Here is a 24,144-nt window from a genome sequence, read left to right as displayed (position 1 = left end):
AATTAGTATCTGCTGTCTGTCAAAAAAAAAGAGAAAGAAAGAAAGAAAGAGAAAGAAAAAATACTCGTCTTCAGTTTCATAAGGCTGGAGTTTACTATTTCTAGAGTAAAGTATTTTGATGCAGTTATTTTAATGCAATAAAAAAAAAAAAGTAGCCTAGATGGGCTATGATTAATGTCTTATGTCCTTGAACTCTTCTGGTCCAAAAAGAAGTTTTGTCTTACCAGCTGACCAATCCGATCCAGGTTATCCAGGAAGCATTTCACCGATTCACCCTGTGGAAAAGGAAAAAGATGGGAACTAAACTTTTTTCTAGGATAGCAATTTAAATTGAATTATAGCATTTTCACCTTCCAACATGTACTGAAGTCTAACATACAAATCTTGGAAATCGAAGTTTTGACAGCATCCTGATATGCTTAAGGAACTGTAATAATAAAAGTACTATATACCTGAGTTCACATCAGCTGTTGGAATGAAGTGGAGCAGCTACAGTATACTACAGAAGTGTAGATAAGGTAGTATTTCTTCTGAAACCAATTCTCTATTACTTCAAGAAATATCAAAGTTTTGAGTAGAGTACTGAATAAATGCTTCAAGTTACTGAATGAATCTTTACAATGAAAAGAAAGTGTTATTAAAGGCAGTTCTTTGCTTTGGCTTAAAGAATTAGTTTTTCCCCTCTATGATGAATGCAGTTAATTCACACTGAGCAAGAATAAAAATGAAATGTATTTATTAGAAGCCAATATATTCTGTTTTTAAATTCCTGACAATGAAGAAAAGCACATCCTAGACTGGTTGGCATATCTGTAGAAAAGTGAAAGATTTAAGTCATCCACAGCTTATTATTATAGTGATAATTTAAGCGAGACTTGTTTGTCCAAAACAAAAAAAACCTTTGAACTCCCAAAAACATCCTGAAGGACTTTTCCTTCTAAACAGTTGACCTTTTAGGCTCAATGGATTTGCTGATGTTGTAGAAGATCCTTTACCAGTTATATTGAAAAGAAGAATATAAGTAATATTTACAAAGAAAATTCATTCTCATGCGAAAAATGTGTAACAGTTTTTTTCAACACAGTTGCTTTTATGCTACACTCAAACCAAGTGCTGTTTTACATTAGTGGATACAAGAAAGCCTGCACATACTTCTGAAAAGTAATAAAACTGTTTCCATGTAGAGGAAGACTTCAACTTTCCTTTTGGAATGCAACTATCCTTGGCAAAAGCCCATTCTCCTTCAAACACTTCCATTTAATTTCTTCAGGTGAAGTTGATCTGTTAAGTTAGCATTCTTCACTGTTTAGGACACCAGTCTTGCAGTTGCAGCTGCCTCATAGAAAAGATAAAGCAAAAGCCCTTCTGCTTTCTAATATTTCTAGGCAATGGACACGTTACATGGTGCAGCCCAGGGCCAAGTAATGACCAAATTGACAGTACTTACCCTCACTACATTCCTAATTCAGAATGAGAATATTCTTGTAACATCACCTCATAGATTCAAAAAGCAATAAAAATCCTTAAATCATACACTCTCCTCCGTACCATAGTCTTGAGACAGCAGAACTAAATTATTTCCTTCCAGTGCAACTTCAAAATGAACTATTGCATTGGCACTTTTTTAAAGAATCAGACTGGAGATCAGAGGAGCCAGTGTACTGCACAAGTACACACTTTCAGCATAAGGCACAGACACAAAGGAGCTGTAACTTATCTTCTAACATGTAAAACTGAAGGTGTTTCTTCAGAAAGGAGCCCAAACTTGCATATTTACAAAGAGCTACCATATATCACAAAAGATTTACAGTGGATTGCTGGTAGGAAAAAAAAAAAAAAAAAAAGACTTTCTGGGGAGGGGAGAAGTTTCCAAAGAACAATTGCTCTAAGAGCTTCCTTACAATCATGAATTTTCATAAGGTGAAAGTAATTTCCTGTATTTTTTGGCACGCTGTTGGATCAGAAGAGATATCACAGACCACAGGAATAAGAAGAAAGGTCTTCCTGTAAAGCATTAGTCATATTTAGGAGATGGGAGAGCCCAAGAGGAAAAGATCATTGAAGTTAAAAAAAATAATAATAAAAAAAATCTTATCTATTGTGTTTTGTCCTAGACAATGCCTTTAGATGTGCGACATGACTGTGAATGGGCTGTCTCTGATGCAACTTGTTCTTTTTTCCACCGAGTTGCTTTAAGAGTCCTTGCCTTGTCCATATACCCTCCCACGCTCGGAAGAGGAAACAGCTGTACGCATGTAAACTGCTGGGATACACAAGCAACTTCACCTGATTTATGGCTTGTGCCTCCCCTGTTTCCTGCCTTGCACACACCAATCGTTTTAACATTTTGCATACTTAAAAAGTAAAAAAAGAATCTGATCAGTGTAAAATATATAATCGTTTCTTCAGTGATTTAGGGAAAACAGACAGGCTTAGTTTCCTACAAAGCTCTTCACAACTTGTAAATAAGCCAAACGATTCACTTAAGGAAATTTTAAGCAGTATTTGCGAAACACTTGGACAGCAGGGTAACCAAGTGGGATTGCTGGAACAGGTGTGAACAGCACATGCAGGAACCGACAGAGCCGACGATGCCTGAATACTCTCCTCTAGCACAGAACTGAAAGATATCCAGTACTTAAGTCAAAATATCTCTTTCCAGTCAAAACAACAAAACCCCCACGAGCTCCAGAGGGTTCAGAGCTAAGAATAGCTCAAAACATTAAAGCACACAAACTTTAAGGGAAAAAATAAAAACCAACCAACCACCCGCTACTTCAAAGCCGATTCCCTGATAAAGGCCGTAACACAGGAATACAGTACTGCGGATTCAGTTCCTGCTCCAAGGACACCTTGTGCAACCTTGCTCTACACCTTAAGGCTGATTCACAGGAAAAATTGGTTGCTTTTGAGGAGCTGGGCTGCTCTTGGGGTATTTAGGTTCATCAAGCAGGCATCAAGGAACAACCGCAGACAACACCAATGTCTTGATCAGTAACATGTAATTTATTTAAATGAGGAAGAAAARGAGACTTCAAGTGTTAGGACTGCTTTGTATCAGTACTTTTATTTAGAACAACTATATTAGCTGAACATTCATTAAACTTCCAGCTTTTTTCCTTTTAAAGTATAGGAAAAAGATAGCAATATTAATTAGATCTAAAACTTAGATTTATTTAGGTGCATACCAAAGTCGCACTTGAATGCAATTTGGAACTCCCTCAACTCAGGAAAAGCATTTATCGTTTACGTAGAGCTACCTCACATGCACAGGGTGTGTACATACATATTTTCCACAAACACACGCACACACGAATAGTTTATTAAAACAGATTTTCCATTTAAGGAAAAATAATATTGAAACCTAAAAGCATCAACTGTCACTCATACGTTAAACATTTTTTTCTCTTGAAGACACTGACCAGAAATAAGCTTTTTTGGCTTTTTCAACTCAAATTCTTTGGGTTTCTCCAAAGTCATCTAGCCATTCACTGGCATTCAAAAGCTGGCTTAGCGATTCAAATGTACTTGTGTTCCAGATCTTAGCTAGTTACTTCTGGCTTACCAGCGTGACTTGCTATAAAAGTGACAGCAAATATAATAGTTAACATTTGCAATTGATTCAGATATTTTTAATATCTTTATGCAGATCGACAATTCACGTTTACTATTCAATGGTTGTAATGAAAATATTTGAAAAAATTTTTGAACTTTATTATCTGTTTGAACTATGATTGCAAGTAGCAGAGTAGAAATCAAAGTAGTCAGTTATTTGTACTATTTACACTGCATTTATAATTAAATACCTAAAGATATCACAAAATGGTGCATTTGCTTAGCACATTTTGGGGACAACAAAAAACAAACAAAAGCCCAAGTCAGATATGTCAATCTGTTGCAGGCTGGTGTATCAAGAAACACTGTAGCAGCTCAGGAAACTTCCCTAAGATCAACCATATGCACAGAAGGTTGTCCASCTTCTGGCTTTTCAGATTTAAGAAGGATTTTTACTGTATTTCACTCTTGGAACACTATTTCCATTTTTAAAAATATTTTGACAATACTCATAAATAATATTTAGAAACTGAAAGACTTCACTGCGTCTCAACCAGCACTATATTTAGACCTGAAGCACCATTTCCTAACAGTTACAGCAGATAGCTCCAGTAAGTTGAAGTATGTCTGTACTGGGATTTTTTTTTTTTTTTTTAAACTGATGCTCTATTAGAACATTTTACATTCAAAAATTGTATCAATAAATCACAAGCAGGATGACAATTATCTATTTTGCTGTTGATACAAACCAGCTAGCTATTTTTTCCTTGAGTATAAATCAAGCTGTCAAAAGGCTGCCTTCCATCTATGTCCCGTATTGTCTGGGACAGTGCTGGGGGAGGCGAGAGTAACCTCCGAGTTATGAATTTTACATAATTCAGATACTCCTTTTTAGTACACAAGAGCACAGCATGGACCATAAGTCTTCCTTAACTTCTTGCTCACCACACAAGAGTTACCACAAACGCTCAGATGATTCATTCTCTTGCTGCTAATCTCTTCTCCCTCCGCAGTACATATCCTCTGAGTAACAGTTTTGCCAACTGGGACCGAGAGGAGGAATAAGAGATGCTGTTCCCATTGTTCGGGGGATGAGTCACTGCACATCTGGGAACTGGGGGAATCGAGAAACACAAACAGGACGCCTAAAATGAGCCCACAAGATCCACAGTGCAGCTTCATGGTTGGATTTTATTTTTTCTTTTTAACTGCCTTACCCGCATTATGAAGTTGGTGAAGCCATAGAAAACAGTACGCTTCGCTTAAAAAGTGAGCAGTGCAGGAGAAAGATGAAAGCTAACTGTAAAAAATATACTCTTGCTCCCTGAAATAATATCCTAGAGCTCTATCTTTTTTTTATCCTAGACTACTTTGAACAAGACAAGTAAAATTTTCAAGGAGCAAAAGCCGCAAAACTAAGAAGGAACACTCATTCCCTTTTATTTTATATATTTTATACTATTTGAGTATTTCCTTAACATTAGCTCCAAATACATTACCATAAAAATGACTAATTGAATTTAACATCTCTGTGCCTTCAGGCTAGATTCATAACACACAAGAAATCTCCCCAGAGAAATATTATAACTAATCTGGCACCGCTTCCTTTGCCATTGACAGACCCATTGTAAAAAGCAAGTAGAAAAAACTTGGGCAAAGTTCCAAGCAGTTTTTAATCCGAGAAAATAAGTGCACAGCAGATCATATGTAGATCACTTTAAAATAGCTGTAAAAATGCAGTAGTAGGAAGTTAGGGTCTGCAAGGCTAGAATTTATCAACTTGCCACTTCAACCCTCAGCCAGTTATTCAAAGTGACAGATGGTTAGATCACAAATGATAATGAAACATACTATTCTCTCATTACCTAAAAGGCTCATTTCAAACTTCTYCTTCGGAAAAAATGTTCCTCTAAATTCTGTTTTAAACCAAGAGACTTTAAAGGGGACCCTCTGTTCCAAATTGGCTTTTTTCCTTTCCTTGTCCCAAGGCCCTTTAGACATAACATTAATTTAGTCCTTCCTGATCATTCTGTCTCTAGCAGCTAAATTTAGAGTGAACAATTTAAGGTAGACCTGTCAGTCTCAGCCTGTTTCAGATGATAAATTAAACCACACAGGAAGGAAATGTTATACCTCAAGGAAGCATATAATACAGATCTAACAAGATTCCCACAAATACAGGAAAATACCAGGAGAAACAGATACTGTAACTATCACAGACTGCATCTGAATCCGCAAGGTGGAAGCAACAGTGACCTGAAAAAAAGAGCAGCAATGTTCCCATCACGCCCTCCATGCACAGATGGTGCAAAACACTCGGAAGCAGGGCTGAGAAATGCAGGCAAAATCCAGAAGACCCCAGAAACAAGACTGAGAATCTCCCAGTGCCAAGCTCTGAGATCTCAAATACGTGAATGCAATAGACTTAAAGCATCGATACATAATTTCCTCCAGAGTTGCCCTTTGTATAAGGTGCTATTTTATTATGGCTGCCAAAGACACGTAGTAACAGAAAACACAGAGCTAATTTGCAAGTAAAATCTTTGTTTTTCAGGCAAAAATACTGGAGACTTCATATCTCTGTATTTCCTGGGATTTTGATCACCTGATGTTTGTAAAGGGTTTGAATGTTATAAGTTCAAATGTTTTACAAAAGCAAGATATCCAAGGCAGAGGCCCAAAGGAAGAGCAAGGTTAGGAGCATAGAAGTAGGCTAAGACAACCACAGATTGGTATTTTAAAATATTGGAGAGCATACAAGATCAGCCACTTTTTTTGGATGCTGAGATTAGAAAACAAAATTCCAGCAGCAAAGAGACAGGCAGGAAAAGTTTTTTTTAGTGAGACCTACTCAACATAATGAGCAGCTTAACATCCTGCCACAATAATCCATGTAAACTTTGAATGTGCAGACATGGCTCCATTTTCCCAACGCTGGCTGAGTCCAAGGGAATTAGAAGTCTTAAAAACCCCGAAGAACTAGGTTTAAAATTCTCATGAGGGGCAACTGTAAAGACACCCCCACCCCCCGAAAAAACCCCTGCCAGTTCTTATCCAGCCTCACCGGTAACCGGGCATGGATTTACTGCTGTGTGAACTGTATTCTGTTCTCTGTGAGAGCTCATGAATTCTAAACTACTCTTTTCCAAGGAGATAAGCATGTCTGTGCATGTTAAGAGCTTGCTCAGAAGGATGTTGAAGTAAAACCTAAGCTGCAGCCGAAATGCTTATGCCCATTCTACACCTTAATTCTCTTCTACAAATATTCTACATCCTGTCTGGGCACCAAAATTTACTGGCACAGAACAAAATTTTTTCAGTCAATCACCAAACACTAGGTAGAGACTAACCACTTCTCCATATTTAAGCCATACAGAATTCTAACTGTCGAATCTCTCCAACGCTGTTTAACTTCCTCCTTAACAACAGACTGAGCTATTGGCTCCCATCCAGCGGCTCCAGTGCTTATCCAAGTTGCTGCTATCTGTACCCTACAAACACACCAGCTACAAAAAAAGTACTGTTTGGCTCCAAGTTTCTTCTAAAAACTACATCTTCTTTCTACTGCCTAGTAACACAGTGCAGGTACCAGATGTTAAAGTTTGAAAATATTTTAAAAATTCACTCTTTGTCAGCTGAGCACAAAGGGGCAAATGCAAAAATTTTGTTCATCTGACCAACACAGGATGGCTTTCTACAGACTCCTCCTGGCTTTTGATATTGTATGCTTTACGGCATGTGAAAAAAAAAAAAAAAAAAAGGTGATTGAATATTTATTTTATTTTCCCCAGAAACTCTAGGCTAATCTGAATGCGTGCATCAGCAATAAGAGCTGTAGATCCCTGTGATCGAGTGGAATTTTAGACTGACATCTACAAAACCCTGTTAACAGAAACAGAGTTCTTGTAGCAAACATGGAGCAACTCCTACATACATTAGCTCCCCATGCAGATACAGACATTTTTACACCAATTAAAAACAGCAACTCTTTTCAGAAGTGTTGCAAGGAAAGAAATTAGTTTTCCTGAAATTCTAGGCATTTCTACACCCACAGAACATAGAGGAGATGAATTACTCCTGATACTATGTTAATAAATCTGTCCACTTGTCTCAAATATGCACACTAGCAACAGAGCCTGGAGGAGCAAGGGAGCTCTCCCTGAACGCGCTAAGGCCGGCTCATTCCACAMTGCAAACTTCAAGAGACGTTAGCACAAATCCCTTCCATTTCGATTTTACTCCTACTTTACTATCCCTTCGTGACCACTTTTCCTCCTTCAGTTTTGCATCGACTGGAAGAAAAGCAGGTGCCAATAGCAAAGAAAACAGTACTGGCCACCCACAAAACACTAAGCACAAGTCAGCGCAGTACAAAAGGGTTAAGTTATTGGGGTTGACTCATTTTTCTTTTCCTTTTTTTCTGTTCTAAAGAAATCCTTAACCAGCCTTCGTAGCCTTCCCTGCCTAGCAGCTAGCAAGATTCAAGGAGGAGATGATGGGAGATATACACCCAATTCATAAGGAAGAAACACGGTTACATTTAAACAACAGTCRAAGTCTCATTGCTGTATCCAACATCAGCAGCGTGCCCAGCTCACCCACTCATCCTGGCACGAGGGGACGAGGGACCTAGTCGTAAGCGCCTCGTGAAAGGATTCCTTCCTGTTTCCCTGCCAACTGCCTAAGTGAATCATTGTCTAAAATTACTGCGAGAGCCCTTTCATCTAGGACACCGGAGGTTCTCTGCGAAGCTGAACTAACGCCTGCCAACTCAACTTCTGATTCTGAGCACAGACAGTCAGCTAAAATGCAGAAGGGAAGGCAACTGAAAGCAGTAATCTTGCCACAATTAATAAAATCCAGAGTTGTAAAAGGTGCATCCATAATCCAGCTCAATTACTAAGAAATTATCCTATTTATTCTCAGCAGACAGTCGCCATGCAAAAATGTGCATTTCCAGCAAATGCATCGGAATTCAGAAGCAACTGGATGTTTTTAGCAGCCTCTAGGAATCACGCATAATCACATTAAGTGACCCTAGCCCCATACTTTGTTTTCAGCAGCTCAGCATACAAACCTGAAGCTTGCATTGTTTACAGAAGACATCTGTAGAACTACAATAGTCATTGACAGGAAAATACTACCTTACGAATTAATCTAGTCAGCAGTGCTATCTGATTAAGACTAAATCACAAGTGTACCAGTGAGTTTCCCTTTCAAATCTTATCAGATAAAGAAATGGGAAATAAATATCTTAAATCTTGTGGGCTGAAAAAGCAGCTAACACCAGCCATGAGAGAATGTTGAGCTTGGACTTTTCCATGGCAGGCAGCCAGCTGGAAAGCTAAGCAACTTGAATGCATTTACAGCAGGCATAACCTTGAGTATCTGACAGAATTGTGCTTTCTACTCCACTTTTACACCAATGCATTTGTTGCAAAGTGTCATAATGCTCCAGCATATATGGTTCTGAAAATATCAGCTCAGAAATGTTTTATTGAAATTTGTCTGTGTTCATGTTGTTAAGATGATGATAAAGACTAGAAAGAGTCCATTTACCCCTCATCCTTATTTAAAAGTTTTTTTTAAAACTGATTTTCCCATTTTCTTAGAAACATTTTGTCTGTGTGCAAACAACCAAGAGGTTTTTAAATGCAATGTACATTAAAATGATGAACTTGCAAGATTCAGGAAGCTGCTCAGTATTTGAAATCAGTTAGATTGTAGGTGAAAAGTGGACTGAAGTAAAATGCAARCTAACTTTTAGTTACACTCAGGTGTGCTATTTAAAAGTTTGTTTCCCTTAAAAGCAATTTAAGTGCGTAGACCCTAGAGTACAGAAAATTAYTGCAGCATGCTTATGCTGCTCTTTGAAGTTTTACACCATGCCCATTATCTTCAGTTCTCAATAGGCTAAACTATATCGAATGCAAGATTTGCAAGTCTTTGGGGGATTCCTCAGCCTAGTTTCCATCTATATTTTCAAGAAATATCTCATTTGCCCTAGAAGGGAATAATTACTCCTTTTTCAATAATAGCTTGATATTTGTCAGTTCTAAGAGATCAACCAAATTTGAACTATGAAGTTCACTGTTTTTGTCAGTTGTTACCATGCTTGCTTCCCCAGTGACTTCTCAAATCAGAGTAATTTCACTGTGTTTGCTAGCAAATTTAGTACCAAGAAGCTACTCAACAGCCACATCTTATGGTCTCTCACTCCTTAGATTGACATTGGTATCGCTTTCTAGTATGTTTGACCATCACATGTCCCTGTAAAACTCCTTGACCAGCGATGACAAATTTTTATCATGTCATATGCCAAGAACACTTATTGCATTAGTTCACAGCTGTACTTTGGATCTGTGAGAGAGGGTTTCACTCATGGACTGTCCTCTCTCTAACCTCATCTCTCCTGCTCCAGTGCCAGTGCCAACACAGTGGATRAGTGATAATGAACCTCTTGCAACCTTCAGTGATCTGAAATAGACTTTATTTTCCATTCACAGTTGAGTCAAGTTTTCTCTGTGATCTGATTTATGGTCATTATCTCAAAATACCTTTTACTTAATCATATCCAGTCATGGCATATGAATGATTTCAAATATTCTCTCCCCTACTGTAGGCTGTCATGATGGGAGAAGTAGTTCTTCAAAATGTGCACTTAAACCTTAGTACTACTGATGCTTTAGTATGAAGATTTCCAGTAACTTAAATTTCTTACTGTTTCATTTCAAAACTTGTTCTGAATAAAAAATTACTCAGGATTGCTTTTTCTGCATTCTTCACTTCAGTCCATCCTACTGCATCATTCATATCATTCATTTCACTTATGAAATCAAAATTGGAATGGATTTACCTGGTTATGCCGGGCTGAAAACTACAACTGTTCAGGTGCTGATTCATTAAAAGATCGATCATCCCTGACTGAAGACTCAAAATTCATCACGGGTGAGGTGGGGCTGGTAACCGTATTAAAATAGGACTGCTAAAGCAGTTGTTAATGTGCTACTGTGCCCTTTGACACAGTCCTCAATCATCATAAGGCTACTATCTTGAAACTCAGGCTTATTAAAAATAACTTACCATGGAGGAAAATCCCCCACAAGTAATATGAAAGCCATGTATCAAATGGAAAGCTTTATTTTTATTCACTCTGAAATGCATCTGCTTTATACAAATCAAGCACTATAAGAATCTTAAAACTAACCTAAAGAAAATAACTAATATGTTAAATAAGTGATTTGGAATAAGTGATTTAGTTTCCACCCTTAAGGCCTCATCCATATTGGTAATTTCACCAAGCCACCGTGGAAACTGAAGGAGGTTTAACAAAATTCTGCAAACTGTTGAGCAGATTAGGCTATAAAAAAATCCCAGTTAAAGCTCCGGTCTTATCCTACTGAACTGTGGACAGCCATATGATCACACCCAGAGTGTGCAGGACTGGGAGAAAAGACAGGAAAAAAGGGCATAGTAGTTTCTTCTTTCGCCTCCCRCCCAATAAATCCACACCTAACACCATTACTAATTCAGTACTGTACTCCGACCAGATTGAATTTTGATGAATCAAAGTCTTAAATACACAGAATTCAGAAATGGAGTTAAATAGGAAACAGTCCATCATTAAACCACCATTTTTTTCAGTTTAAGATTTTACTGAGTTTTCCAAAGTAGAATTAAGTGAGTATCAAGGAAAGCAAGTCAAATTAAGAGGCTTTGGGGGTGGGGTGGAGAGCAGACCTTCTAAGGACAAACACCAGCAGTTTGTTCAGGAGTAAAGCCAAATGAAGCACAAGTCTGCCACAGTCTGAACTGCAGGAATCTGTGTTGTATACAGAGGAGACATTTGAAAGGTGTCAATAAATTACTTCTCAGAGCAACTTGTTTTCCACCTACTCAAACAGAAAATCTTGCATGATGTTTCCAAGACGTTTTCCCCCACCTAAATACTAAGTAAATAATAGAGCAAATTATGTTCACTTCATAGAGCTTAAGTATAGCTGCAAACTAATGAGAAGATAGAGATCATGCTGCCTTCTGCCTTTGTAATAGAGAAATGCTCTCCCAGCTAGCACAGCTTCAGAAACAGAAGCAAGGTAGTTAATTAAGCTTAATCTTCTCCTTTGAGAAGATAAGTTCACAGCTCTGGTTCCTCCATTAATGTTCAATTATCATCTGGTCAGTCTGTGGCAGTATGGAACCTCTAGAGATTTGCTGGAACAATTCCACGTTCAGATGTGTCCTTAAGTCATCTAATTATGAAAGCCTCCATCTCATCACTATAAGGCCACAAGACAAAGTTGCACAGCTATAATTTCAGATAAACTCAAAAATCACAAGTCAAATATGTTTCTTTCCTCCTCTTGCTCACTCCTCCTCCTCTATGCTTAATACCTGTGAAACAGAGTCTTTGGACAATATCCACACACTTAGATACTCTGCAAATGTGGAGCACGAACATTTTAAAAACTATTGAGCATCCTCATGGTACAGACAGCTATTTTAGCATCAGGAAAGATTTATGGAAGAGGAAAAACTGCATGGATGAAGCATCATTAGGGCAGTAAGACATGGCCATGATTCCATGATGCTCTGGCAAGTGCCAGTTTAAGGAGTTTTTGTCTTCTCCACTTGTGATCCCAGCTGCTTGTTGCTTCACTGATGCCACAGTATGTCATTACCTCTGCTGTACTGACAGTCCTTTGCAAGGTTGCACTGTCTCAGATCAGCTTCCCAATTTACAGCACAGCTTCCAGAAACAGTTGTGCCAACATAAGCAAGAACACAGTGTAAAGCAACATTCCTAAACTAGCATTTCCGCTAAATACTCTATCACAGAACTATAGCCCAAGTTAAGCTCAACCCTAGTATGACACAACGTTCAATGTTTTCAAGTAGAGCAGGCTTAGTAGCGAAGGTAAGATAACACAAGAAAAGTAGGTTACAGAAAGTTAGAATCATTAAAAGAAGTTGCAGCAAAGACACTGAGGTTTAGAAAGCTAGTGAGAATACAGCATAAGCAACTGAGCAGGTTATCAGTGCCTGACAGCCGACCTGCATTTGCTTTTTCAACTTTCTGCCAGGTCCTATCTTTTAAGGAACCTAGGCTCATTAGATGCAACTGGTCAGCACTGACAATGAATTAATGCCAACTTCAAATATCTGTTCTCATTAAAAAACAAAAAAGTAAAAAAATCCAGGAGATATGCCAATGAGACTTCCTCATAAAAACAGACCTAGTTTTTAATTTGTTTTGCTCACTAGCTCATCTATGCTTTTTACTTGTTCTTGAGCCTACATAGCTTACAACAAACTAGCATACACAGAAGAGCCAGAAAGAGTTCATTACCCATTATCCCATTAAAGTCATTAAAGGCCCCTTTGAAAAAGCCAATGTCCCCCAACCCTTAACCTCTTAATTTCCCCCCCCCCCAAGGAACACTTTAGAGAATTTGGAAAGACACTAGAATCCCCCTCTCTCACTGTATTTATTTTATGAGGGAGGACAGGATCCAGTCATAATATGAAAGCAAGCTGTTTTACTGCAGAGAATGTACAGATGAGGTAGAAAAGGTTGCCTTATAGAATTGGAACTTGCTGAAGCGCACCTTCGGCAGGACTCTTCTGAGCGCATAGTGAGCCATGTCAGGGAATCAGGCTATCAGAAAACTACTGACCTCTTCTTTTATAGTGCCTTTTTTTGCCTAACTCCCTAAAACCAGCTGTAGGGTCAGATGAGCACCAATATCAGAATACAGAAAGTAGCAGGAGCTCTCTTTTCTTTAACATGCTTCTGCCAGCCTTCATTAGATCTTGAAGAAATGCATGTTGCTTCAATACACCAAAAAACTTTGAAAGCCTACATCATCAGAACACAAATATAACCGTTTCCATTCCAGCATGAGGTTTGGGATTGAAGGATTGAATCCAGTCTGCAAGTGGAGCCTTGCACCAGAAACAACATTCTGTAATTATTTTTAAGACTCTAGCATTAACAATGAAATATTAGTGTATATAACCCTGTCTAATGCAGATACTTGCTGCAAATTGAATAAAAGTTACTGTGTCCTCATGCACTACCATGGCTTTAACCTGTGCATATACTCATTACACTATACACGTTCTCTCCCGCTTCAGCACACAGCTTCCAGCAAATTTCAGTGGGAAGCATTTATTCAGCTCCTTTGGTTGTATAAAGAGTGTACCTTTAAACCTACTTTTCTTGCTCAGATTTCTGGAACATATTCTCATTACCAGGAATCTCTGCAAGGAGACTAGTTGCCAATTTAAAGTCTCTTGAATTGTTGAGATCCATTTGAAACTTTCTGAACATGGAGACTAAACAGCATAATCAAAAGCTGAAGTCTGCTTACTGGATTGGATTCGTCTCTGCCCAGAACCTTCCTGCACACTAGAAAGGGATAAAGAGATTACTCCAGTGGTTTTTAGCTGCAGTTGGGTACTGGCTCAGACAGCCTGAACTGAAAGTTTCCTTCCTTGTTTCTCACAGCATGTGCCAGCATTTCTTGATGGGAATGCAAAGATTAATTACAGCTGTACTTGCTCTGAACAAATCCTTATATTCAATACAGTCCTGCAAGATTTTAAGTAGTGCTAATTAGGACTTAGAACAACAATTCTGCAAAGACAGACATACTGAGTATTTTTTCTAATTATTTTATGCATAATAAAATTAAAGCTTTTTTGCAGAAGCAGAGTGGCATTTTTTTCGCAAGAGTTAGGAGCCCAAAGGACTCTCTTAGTCTAAGAATTTTAAATTTTATGTTTCAGCGGTATTGCTGAAGGTACTACATGAAATTATAACTGCTACCACATGCATACAGAAAGAGGCAAGGATGAGTGAAGTATTTATTCTATAAGTCTTTCAGGACACCCAGACAGCTCTCTAGTAGGCTCAAGCAGTAAGAGTTAAAAACAAAACATGTTTGCTGTTAATAAAATGCACATGAGTAAGAAGAAATCTTATGACTAGAAGAATGGCAATCATCAGGCAAGATGCAAATGATGGTAATGCATTTTCAACATGGGAGCTGTATCTCTGAAGTTGTTTCTCTCATCCACCTTAACCACACAGTCAAGACTTACTGGCATTGAAGGGCCAAAGGCAAAATCTCCTACAGACAGGCTTACACAGTGCCATAAAAATACAAGGCTTTTTATCTACCTCCAAGAACCTAAAGTTAAAAAGTAGGACCACACAAAGTCTAAATTTCAACCCATTAGAAACCATAGACAGCAGGGCATTAATGAAGTGTATGAATCCACTGAACATTTTATAGACCTTAGAAGTGATTTAGCCCTAAGTTTCTGATCTAAAAAAAAATGTAGATGAGAAGGAAATTGCTATACAGAAAACCAGAACAGTAAGTAGCACAAGTCTTTTCCATTAGTTTTATTCAAAGTCTTGCTCGGTTCCCATATGGTAGGCATATCAATTTCTTTTTAACCACTTATTTATTATGTATGATCTGTTTGTTACTTTACAACCTACCCTCCCTGGTCCATGCAGACTACAATTCTGCTATTGCATTTTGTCATAGTTGAAGACCAGAAGCAATTCACAGCAGGAATCCATTTATTTTTCCACAGAGCACTTAGCACGCTGGGCTTTAATCCTTGGTTGAGACTTCTAGTAGGTACTCAATAAATTGTTGTTCTTATTTTTCCCTTTGCACTATTTTGAAAAGGTCATAAATTATGAAAAATAATCCTGAAGTTATTTCTCTCTAGTAGTAGAAATGATTTAAAAAGAGCTAATAGGTGCTCTACCCACCACACAGCTTTCTCTGTTCAAGAGTGGGGCTATTCTCATGGAGTAAAGGTATCACACAAGCAGATTTTCCTAGAATTCAAAATGATTTTCAATGAAAAATTATTTATGACCTTTGATGCCCTAAATGGTTTTGAATCCAGCCTACTTTAAATGCAAGCTCTTCTTACCTGTTGTTCAATGGCCCTTATGGCAAAACAGATTAAGTGAAACATTCCTTGGTTTAGGTGATAGATAACACCAAAGACATTTCTCAGGTGTGATGAAGGCATTCTCAACTCTGGCTCTTGTTGCAGTTTAGTCCTGAATTTGAATATCAGTGACTGTCATGGCACACCAGAAAGCATACACAGTGCTGGTAGAGCCAAACAGCAAGTTGCTCAAGAATTGTGGTGGCAGCAAGCCTATTTATGTATCTCATTTAAACTTTTATTTTTAAAATACTGCAAATATAATAGGAGCCTGAGCATTTAACTTGCACCATTTGTCAGTTTGTATCTATAGAATATTAGTCAATATTAGCCACAGTTTTGTGTAAAGGTTCCCAGCTGAGTTTTGCTTGATGTTACATCTCAATTTTTAATAAAACCCAAACCATAAGTTACTAATGCTCACCTGCTCTAACAAAAACACCACTTTTGTTTGAGTGTTCTTACTTGAGACTTTGATCTGAAAAAGTTTTCCTGTTTGGTCTCAGAGACAGGATTAGGAGCCAGGGACTGCAACTGCTAATCCTTCCTACAACAGACCAGCCACAATGCTTTGCAGTATTACACTTAAACAAGCAGTTAACTACTTTTGCCATACAAAGATGAGTCAAACTATATAACTTGACCATAAACTTTCAAGGTCTCATGGCTTAGAGGACAGAACTAGAACTAAGAATTTAAATCTGGACCTTTGGCACTTAATTGCCATGCTATAGGCATAAAACCTTACTTAGATATTTAACCAAAGAGAARCATTTTTGTAATTACACCCACCTATAAAAGTCCAAAGCACAACATTATTCAAGCTGCACAGATGAAGTCTACAAGTTAATGATCCTTTAAGTTAAGACATCTTACATTAGACTAAACCACTGTTTCACAACTCTAACATAACTAAACCAGATTAAAACAGGATCGCATTCATGTTATTTTTACAACAACAAACAAGTGGCAGATTTAAGGGAAAGCTTAGGTTATACAGCACTATCATTTCTTAAGTGCAACAACTAAATTCACAACTGGCCTATTTACTTACCTCAGTTTCACAACTAGTTAAAAACAACTCATTTTCATTTACTTTCAGCACTTTAACACTGCATAATGACAAAATATCAAGGCTCGGCAACACGAAGCAGGAGTTTGGTTTGTAGCCGTACTACCAATGCAGTGGTATTCTTTTGAAATTTTCTGGGTCAGAGTGATGTGTTCCATGTAGATCTAGAAAAAAAATCTGCAGAACTTCCTCAGCAGTAATTCAGTTTCACAGGAGTTATGCAAACCAGAAATATCCAAGCAAAGTTCAAAGCAATTTGGCAAAAAGTTACTGCCTAGTTCTAATTACGTGCATTAAATGGTAACAAGATTTCCCATGCTGGCACTTTGAACAGCGTGGCTATTTCCTTTGTACATCTCACTAGCACTGGTCAAGCCCCAGTGGATTTCATTGATGATATGCAAGCTTCACGGCTCAGAAAAAAAGTCATCCTTACAGAATAAGCAATATTCATAGTCTCTTGTGTAAGCTCATATTCAGTGATTTGGAATAGAGTAGTTTATTTTTGTTGTATGGCCAGTTGTATAAGCTGGACTTGATCTGCCACGTGGTATTTCCTGAAGAGCCCTTATCGACTTAATGCACTTGCTAGTAGAGGCAAATTCTCCTGCATTTCGGTGTTGCAGTATACATTTTATTTTGGAAGACGGTAAAATGCTTAGACATGCTTTTAGGGCTAAACCTACTCTGCCCTTAAGTTTTTAAGGCAAACGATCAGTTGGAAAATTTTTACTTAAGGATTCAAGCAATCTCAAGTGCACTGCAGAATTCTGATAAAATAGTGCCCACTACTGTAGATTTCATTTAACATGCCACTTTACTCCTCATGTCAAGTCAGTACTCTGTTTTGCTGCCCAAGTTTTCGGTCTACCTGGTTTATAGAAGTAGTCAAAGACTGCCACATGTGAATATACCCTCCCACAGGCAGCAGCAGGTATACAGCCTAAGTCTGGATCATCTTACATTACTGTCACACCTGACATTTCTGTACCAGAAGCAAGCTGTTTGGGCAGCAGCTTGCACACTTTGTATCAAGAACTAGTGGGAATAACTGGTACCTTGCTTCCATATCGCCCAAAATATGCAGCTGGCTGCCTAGGAGGCTTTGAAGTCACAAGCATATCCCTGCATGAAGAAGATGCAGCAAGAAAGATGTACTCATGCAAGGAGCAGGCTCTTAACTGTGCAACATTTCCAACACACTGCATCTGTTCTGTTAGCCAAAATTTAGTTACCTTGATTTATTTCAAGTGCCTGTTTAGAAAATAAACCCACAGTCAACTCATAAGGGAGTCTGACTCCTGTCCTATTACAAATGCCTCAAAAAGACAGAGAATGGTGAATCGATCTAAAAGAAAGGGCCTTTAAAGCATTTTCCAGTCTTCCAACATCCAAGGCTTCACAGGCTCTATGTGACGTATTACTGGAAGTGTTCCATACAATTCCCTGTTCAGAGATCTAAAAATAACTACAGACACAGTAGTAAGTTTGTCTATATTTGCAAACCCCTTACTTCTCTCTCAGGAACCACTACTTCATGTCAACAGTCTGAGTTAATTCTTTGACCTATTAAAACAGTAGAAACTATTTTGTCAGTGCATTGAAGATCAATAATAATAATATCCAGATTAAATTTAAACTGATGCTCTAGTGATGAACCACATATATTTTGCATATTAAGAATAACTGCATTAAAACAGATATTTGCAGCCTACTTGGATGGCCATGTTCTCTCTTCTATATGATTAAGAGTGGGTATGTGCAAATACAAGCCAGAAACTAGCCTGGCTGCATGTGAACAACTGGGCACAAGTGCCTTAACTGCAAATAGGCTTGGGAGTTTAGAGTAAATGGCCCCAATCAATCACACAGGGATGAGAAAATGATTTGTGCTAAAGTAGAAGTTCAAGAACTCTTGAAATAGTTACAGACTCGAAAGACTTCATATTTTGAAGGGAAGCAGCAGGAATAATTCAAATAAAGATACTGCTCTGACTAAGGGAAGTTAGGATGGGGATGAAAATCAAACAGTAGGTGTATTTTAAAACAAGTGATCTGACAAAATAATATCAATTTTACTGTAAGAATGATTCATGAAGCCAGATAATTCTCTTGAAATTAGCTCAATGTTACCTTAGGTTCTGTTAATAGTGCCAGCACACAATAAATATCCACTCTGACCAAGCTGAAAGTATCACTTTCTTGCTTGAAAGTATCGTTTTCTTGCTTGAAAAGCCCTACTTGGACCATCTTTCTCCATGATTACATGATGCACACCAAGTTGCAAGCAGTCAAAAAGCAGCTGACCTCAGTTCAGTTTTTATGTTTGTTCTGGACACAGTAAAATGAAAGTGAATGGCTTCTTAATGGTAAAGGCACAGAATTGGTGACTTGATGCATGAAACTGGTTGCTGAAAACCCCACCTTTGCTTATCTAATGAAGACAGCAGTTGTTGCTCCTTTTCCTTTCAGAGAAAACTAGTTCTGTGACATCTCATTTTTGCTTGGGCAATGTCTGTGATTTACCATCCTGCTCTAAAGCCCTCACAGTAGAAAGAAACTTGGAATAAATCTGCTGCTATCTCCTGTCACTGTTGGAGAACCACTACGTTCTGTGACTTTGCTCAATATCCTGGACATAGCTTCTCTGGCTGCATGGAAGTGCAGGCCACCTCCCCTCCCCGCCCCCAAAACCCCTACTAAAAATACAGGCTGTCCCTTATGAGCTTTTCCGCCCCTCCCCCCTACATACACTGCTGAGGGCAGCAGCTCTCCAGTGTAAGTAATTGTAGTCTGGTGTAGGCATCGGAAGAACTGAGAGGAAAAAGTCCTGACCAAAGTAATTCCTATACTGGACTCAGTATCTCTTTTATGGCATAAAAAGGAAATATTATTCATGCGTGCAAAAAAGCTTGCAGATTATTGCAGTACATGCCCCTGAACTCCCAAGTATACCCAGATACTTGGTATTAGACTCAAATTGAAGAAACTTCTCTCCTTTCCACTAAAGCATAAGTAGCTCTTCCGCAATCCCAATTTCCTTTAAACGAGGAAGCCATTCGAAAGGGAATTTGTCTCCATCTGCTGGCAAGGCAGAATGACATTCAGTTGCCCAAAATATCAAAGGCAACTTCAAAAAGAACAACTGCTACAGGACATTTCCAGACAAGTGATAAATGTATTCCTGTCTAACATACAGATAGAAAATGGGAGAAGATAAGGAGGGCAAGGGAGATGAGAGAAGAATCGCTTGCTGATTACGAMGGAATTCCTATTCCGATCGTTAAAAACGAGGACAGAGACTTGACAATGTAACTAATCGCACAATGAAGCTTTTGTCGCAGAACTACTTGGCTTGCGCACAAGGAGCAGAGGAGCTTGGGGTGGTAGGGGCAGGCTGGGGAGGGGGGAGATGTTTGTGAAAAGCAAGGGGAATTGGTTAGTCTGCTGGAAGACAGTGAAGCAAAAACAAAACACCCCCACACACACCCTGCGGATCCACCCACTCGTTTCTGAAGGGCTCAAAGCCCCAGACAAGGATTTGCAGTCAGCCCTTCTAGGCACTGAATATGAAGCAGAAAACAGTCAAATGCCTAAAGGCAGCTTCTGCAGTCCCGGAGAAAAAGCTTTCAGATTGTATGAGGTTATGGTCAGAGTCATTTTCTTTCAACAAGTTTTCTACTGCTACGCCAGTCATTAAGTTTAGCATTACAGACCACAGGAAGACACCTGTACACTGCAGTTTTCAGCCGTAGTCAACCAACCAACACAACCTACTCGCTTTATTTATTTGTACCAAGTCACACAGCTTCCTGAAGAAATAGACAGTTCAAAAGCAGAATAATATAACCCTCAGAAGTCACAACAGTGTTGACCAGAGAAAGTTACTACTGGAGCCAAAATAATAACAGTAATTAAAAGAAAAGTGTTAGTGTTCACTCTAAGACCATGATGAAGAAAATCCGAGTGCGGAGCAAGGTCTTGACTTCAAAACTGTCCAGAAACATTCAAAAAAATCATACCAATGTAAAGCTTCAAATGTTAGATGATGATTTTAAGACTAGTATAAGGATAATAAATTCAGCTTGAACCAAGTACATTCCATTTAATAGCTCACTTAAACAAAATAAGAAAAAGTGCTGATAAGAGCACTTCTTTAGCCTTAAGTAAATCAGTGCAGTAAAGAAATATTTCTCAAAGTCCAATACACCTGTCTTCTATTAATTTACACCAGTCTGTATGCATAGAACATTTAAACTAAATGGTAAACTGAAGGTATGGGCGTATATACATTATACACAATTATAAATAGGGCAACTCCTTGAATTTTCTGTGCAAAGCTATGAAGTTTTAAAAATATTTTTTAAAGAATTTGCACTGCTTCTAATCACCATCTACTTGGAGAACTGTAGGTTTACTGAATCTAGAAGTGAAGCATGGAAACATGTTCAAGTTATTGAGATGAAGAATTTGTTTAGCCATCAAGCCAAAAMTAGCATCTGTATCCATGAAATCAGTCTATTAAATTTGTGAAGAGTTTGCGCAATAAAGTGCTTTTTATTCACAATTGAGGTATTTTCATCCTCTCCTGGTGACACAGCCTGCACGGTAATAACAGACCCCAGGAACTCCAAGTCGTAGCTGCCACAGATGCATGCAACAGGACTGAGTTACAAACAGTATTTTTTTGGTCAACAGTCCAGCGATGTAGCGTACTACAAGCTGGGGCCTGCAGCAGTTTCAGCTCCCCCAGTAACATTAAACAGGTTATATGAATGCCAGTCAAAAAGCAGCATGACAGAACACCACCATGGTGCTGAAGATGATAGCGTATTACATGATCTCTTGCATGCCTGTATGCCTGGTTTTTGTGGGGTTTGGGTGTGCTTTTTTTATTATATTTTGGTATTTCCTGTTTAAATCATGCACTCAAAGCCAGAGAACGCAGAGGTAGGCTTACTAGACTTGGAATGCTATTTATTCAAACTGGACTTTTTTTTTCCAGTTTGATGCAATTTTATTGCTAACCGGTATGGGGAAGAACCTCCCACATGATCCTAATCTGAATCTCTCCTTAAAAAAACAAAACCCTTTCTTTCTCGAACACTGTGTACCCAAAAAATAAAACTCTTAACATGCTGCTGATGCAGTTACTATTGCTTATTATACTGGATCCTCTTAGTATTTGTCTCATGTTAAATTCAAGTTCCCTATGGCAGGAACCATGTTTTTGTTCTGCATTGAACAGTGCTTAGAATTGCAAAGTCTTATTCTGTGGCTACAAATGCTAGAAATTACAAAACAAAAATCTCTCTTCTCTCCCCTGCACACCCTCCCCCCAGTCCCCAGTACTGTAACATGTAAGTTGTTACATTTCTAACCTGTTAGTCTAAGGAAATGAGGTTTATGCAACCATCCTCTGACAATTTTACCAAGTCATTTTACTCATTCTTTAGCCATTTGCCAGTCCCAACATAATTCAGAGACAGATTTCAAAGATATTCTCCAACGAGACTCAAACAGGCATTTAGTAGTAGAGAGAGATGAGTAGCTAAGGGTTGCAACATGAGTTTAACTGCAGTATTAGACACTAGAGAATGCACAYGGAGCTACAACATGAGGAAACAGGCCCCAAGAATTTCTCTGCTGACTTTTTTCCATGTCTTCTACAGTTATGTCTAGTAAGAATTTAAGGGGGACTACATGAAGTCATGTTTCTAACATCTATATAACTCATTCAATTAACCACTCAAAGTTTCCAGGCCTGAGAAGCTTTACATTTAACTGTCTTTTTGGAGGGGAAAAAAATGAATGCTGTTTGGGGACAGAACACATGAAACAAAGAATTAGCTATTCTTTAACTTGCAGGTAGAATAAGCTAAAATCATAGGTAAATTGAAATAGAATTAAGAAATCATATCATATCACCTTCCAAGAACTAGTAAAAGTGATATTAAGTTGCACTGATAAGTACCTTGTTCCACTGAACAGGGAAGAAAGAAGAGAAATAGCCAATCGATTGCTTGGTAATTGGAGGTAATCACTCCTCAGATGTTACCACACATTATGAAAGAATATAGCTACAGTCAGGAGTAAAAACACAACAAAAAACCCAACCAACCCAAATAACTTTTTAAAAAATGACTGAAGAAAACTTATTCTAAATCTAGGAATTTAAGACATTTAAGCAGCACCACAGTTTTACTCTCAGGGTAAAGAACTCCAGAAAAAGTAGTACAATACTGACAACTGTAAAGATCAAATAACGAAGCCTTGATAGACGACAAATCCTTACCACTGGAACAGAAATGTTCATTTTAATCTTACTTGTAGCTATTCCATCAATTCCAGTTATTCCTTTTAAATCCAAAAACATGACAGAAAGAATGTTGTCATTTCTGCAGTAAACTTTTTGACATGAGATGTGATTGAATTACACTGTTTATGCAATTAGTTTTTAGAAACTTTACCAAGATCACGTGAGACAGACGATGTAAAGGATATTCTTGCAATTCTGAACATAAAACTACAGTGTGACTCCTTCAGAGAAAACAGACAGTTATTTTGTTTTCCTTCTAAAGCTGCTAAGCAAGTCTTCAAGTGCCATTATTAATTAAGTATGAGTACATGTTTGGAAGAGAAGCAACCTAGTATTAACTCAGGGAAAGAAAAAAAATCAAAGGAATAATACTATAGAGCATAGGTATAGGATGGTGCTCCATTACCCTCAGCGTTATGTTTAACCGCATGCTCTTCTTGAATCTTGAATGTGAGGTGTACAGAAACTAAGATTACTTTAGACTGATTTCCTGCTTTACTGTGAACTGATAAACAGACTTCCACCCACACAATAAGTATCAGTCCCCTATTCCAGGTCTTAAAAGTACACAAACTAATCCCAATCTACAGATTCAAAAATCCTGGCTGAGTAGAAGAGACAGTTGATTAGAATCCAAGTTTTAAGTCCTAAAGCACAGCAGTTTGTTTCTAGTGATTCACGTAGCATTACTACTGATTGCTTAAGAAAACTGAAGAAGAATGAATGTATTTTGGACAAGCCTCCCCTCCACCCCAGTTCTTTTAAAAAGATAACTTTTATAAAGGTTCAATGTCAAGTGGAGAGTCCCGTCCCCACCTCCAATACTGTTGGGTTCATTTTGTTAGAAATCCTAAAATATAAACTTGCAGTCTCAACCACAAAGTAGTAAATTTTCTTCTTTGAGTATTTTACAGATGCAAGTTAGGCAAGGAACACAATTTTGTATCCTTTAAAATGCTTTTAAGCAATGTAACAATCTTTTTTCATTGAAATAGTTGCTCATCTAGTAAATTCATAATAATGCAAGACACAAAAGATATAAAATGCTTAGTGAATATTTTTATTCTTGAGTAATGACCACATTTTGGAGACTTCACAACTTATATTTCATTCAGTGTATTCTTGAGTCTTGGTTACTTAGCAAAGTGCTATATATAAAAAAAGCATCTCTGTTTAGAGGAAGAAAAAGGAGTAGATTATGAACAGCTGTCAAACA

General features: G+C 38.0%; 1 protein-coding gene across 2 annotated transcripts in view; it reads right to left on the bottom strand.

Annotated features, from left to right (window-relative positions):
* GNA12 (G protein subunit alpha 12) overlaps positions 1–24,144 on the bottom strand; it is a 47,520-nt gene that overhangs the window by 8,301 nt on the left and 15,075 nt on the right. For both annotated transcript variants that reach the window (XM_026083063.1, XM_026083064.1), the window contains exon 3: positions 225–275. In XM_026083063.1, coding sequence (XP_025938848.1) covers positions 225–275 — 51 coding nt within the window. The remainder of the gene's footprint in view (positions 1–224; positions 276–24,144) is intronic.

The sequence above is a fragment of the Apteryx rowi genome, unplaced genomic scaffold (genome assembly GCF_003343035.1).
Source record: "Apteryx rowi isolate R43461 unplaced genomic scaffold, aptRow1 scaffold_6, whole genome shotgun sequence".
NCBI classification, from domain to species: domain Eukaryota; kingdom Metazoa; phylum Chordata; class Aves; order Apterygiformes; family Apterygidae; genus Apteryx; species Apteryx rowi.
The sequence above is the reverse complement of the archived record's forward strand: the minus strand, read 5'-3'. Positions and strand labels throughout refer to the sequence as shown.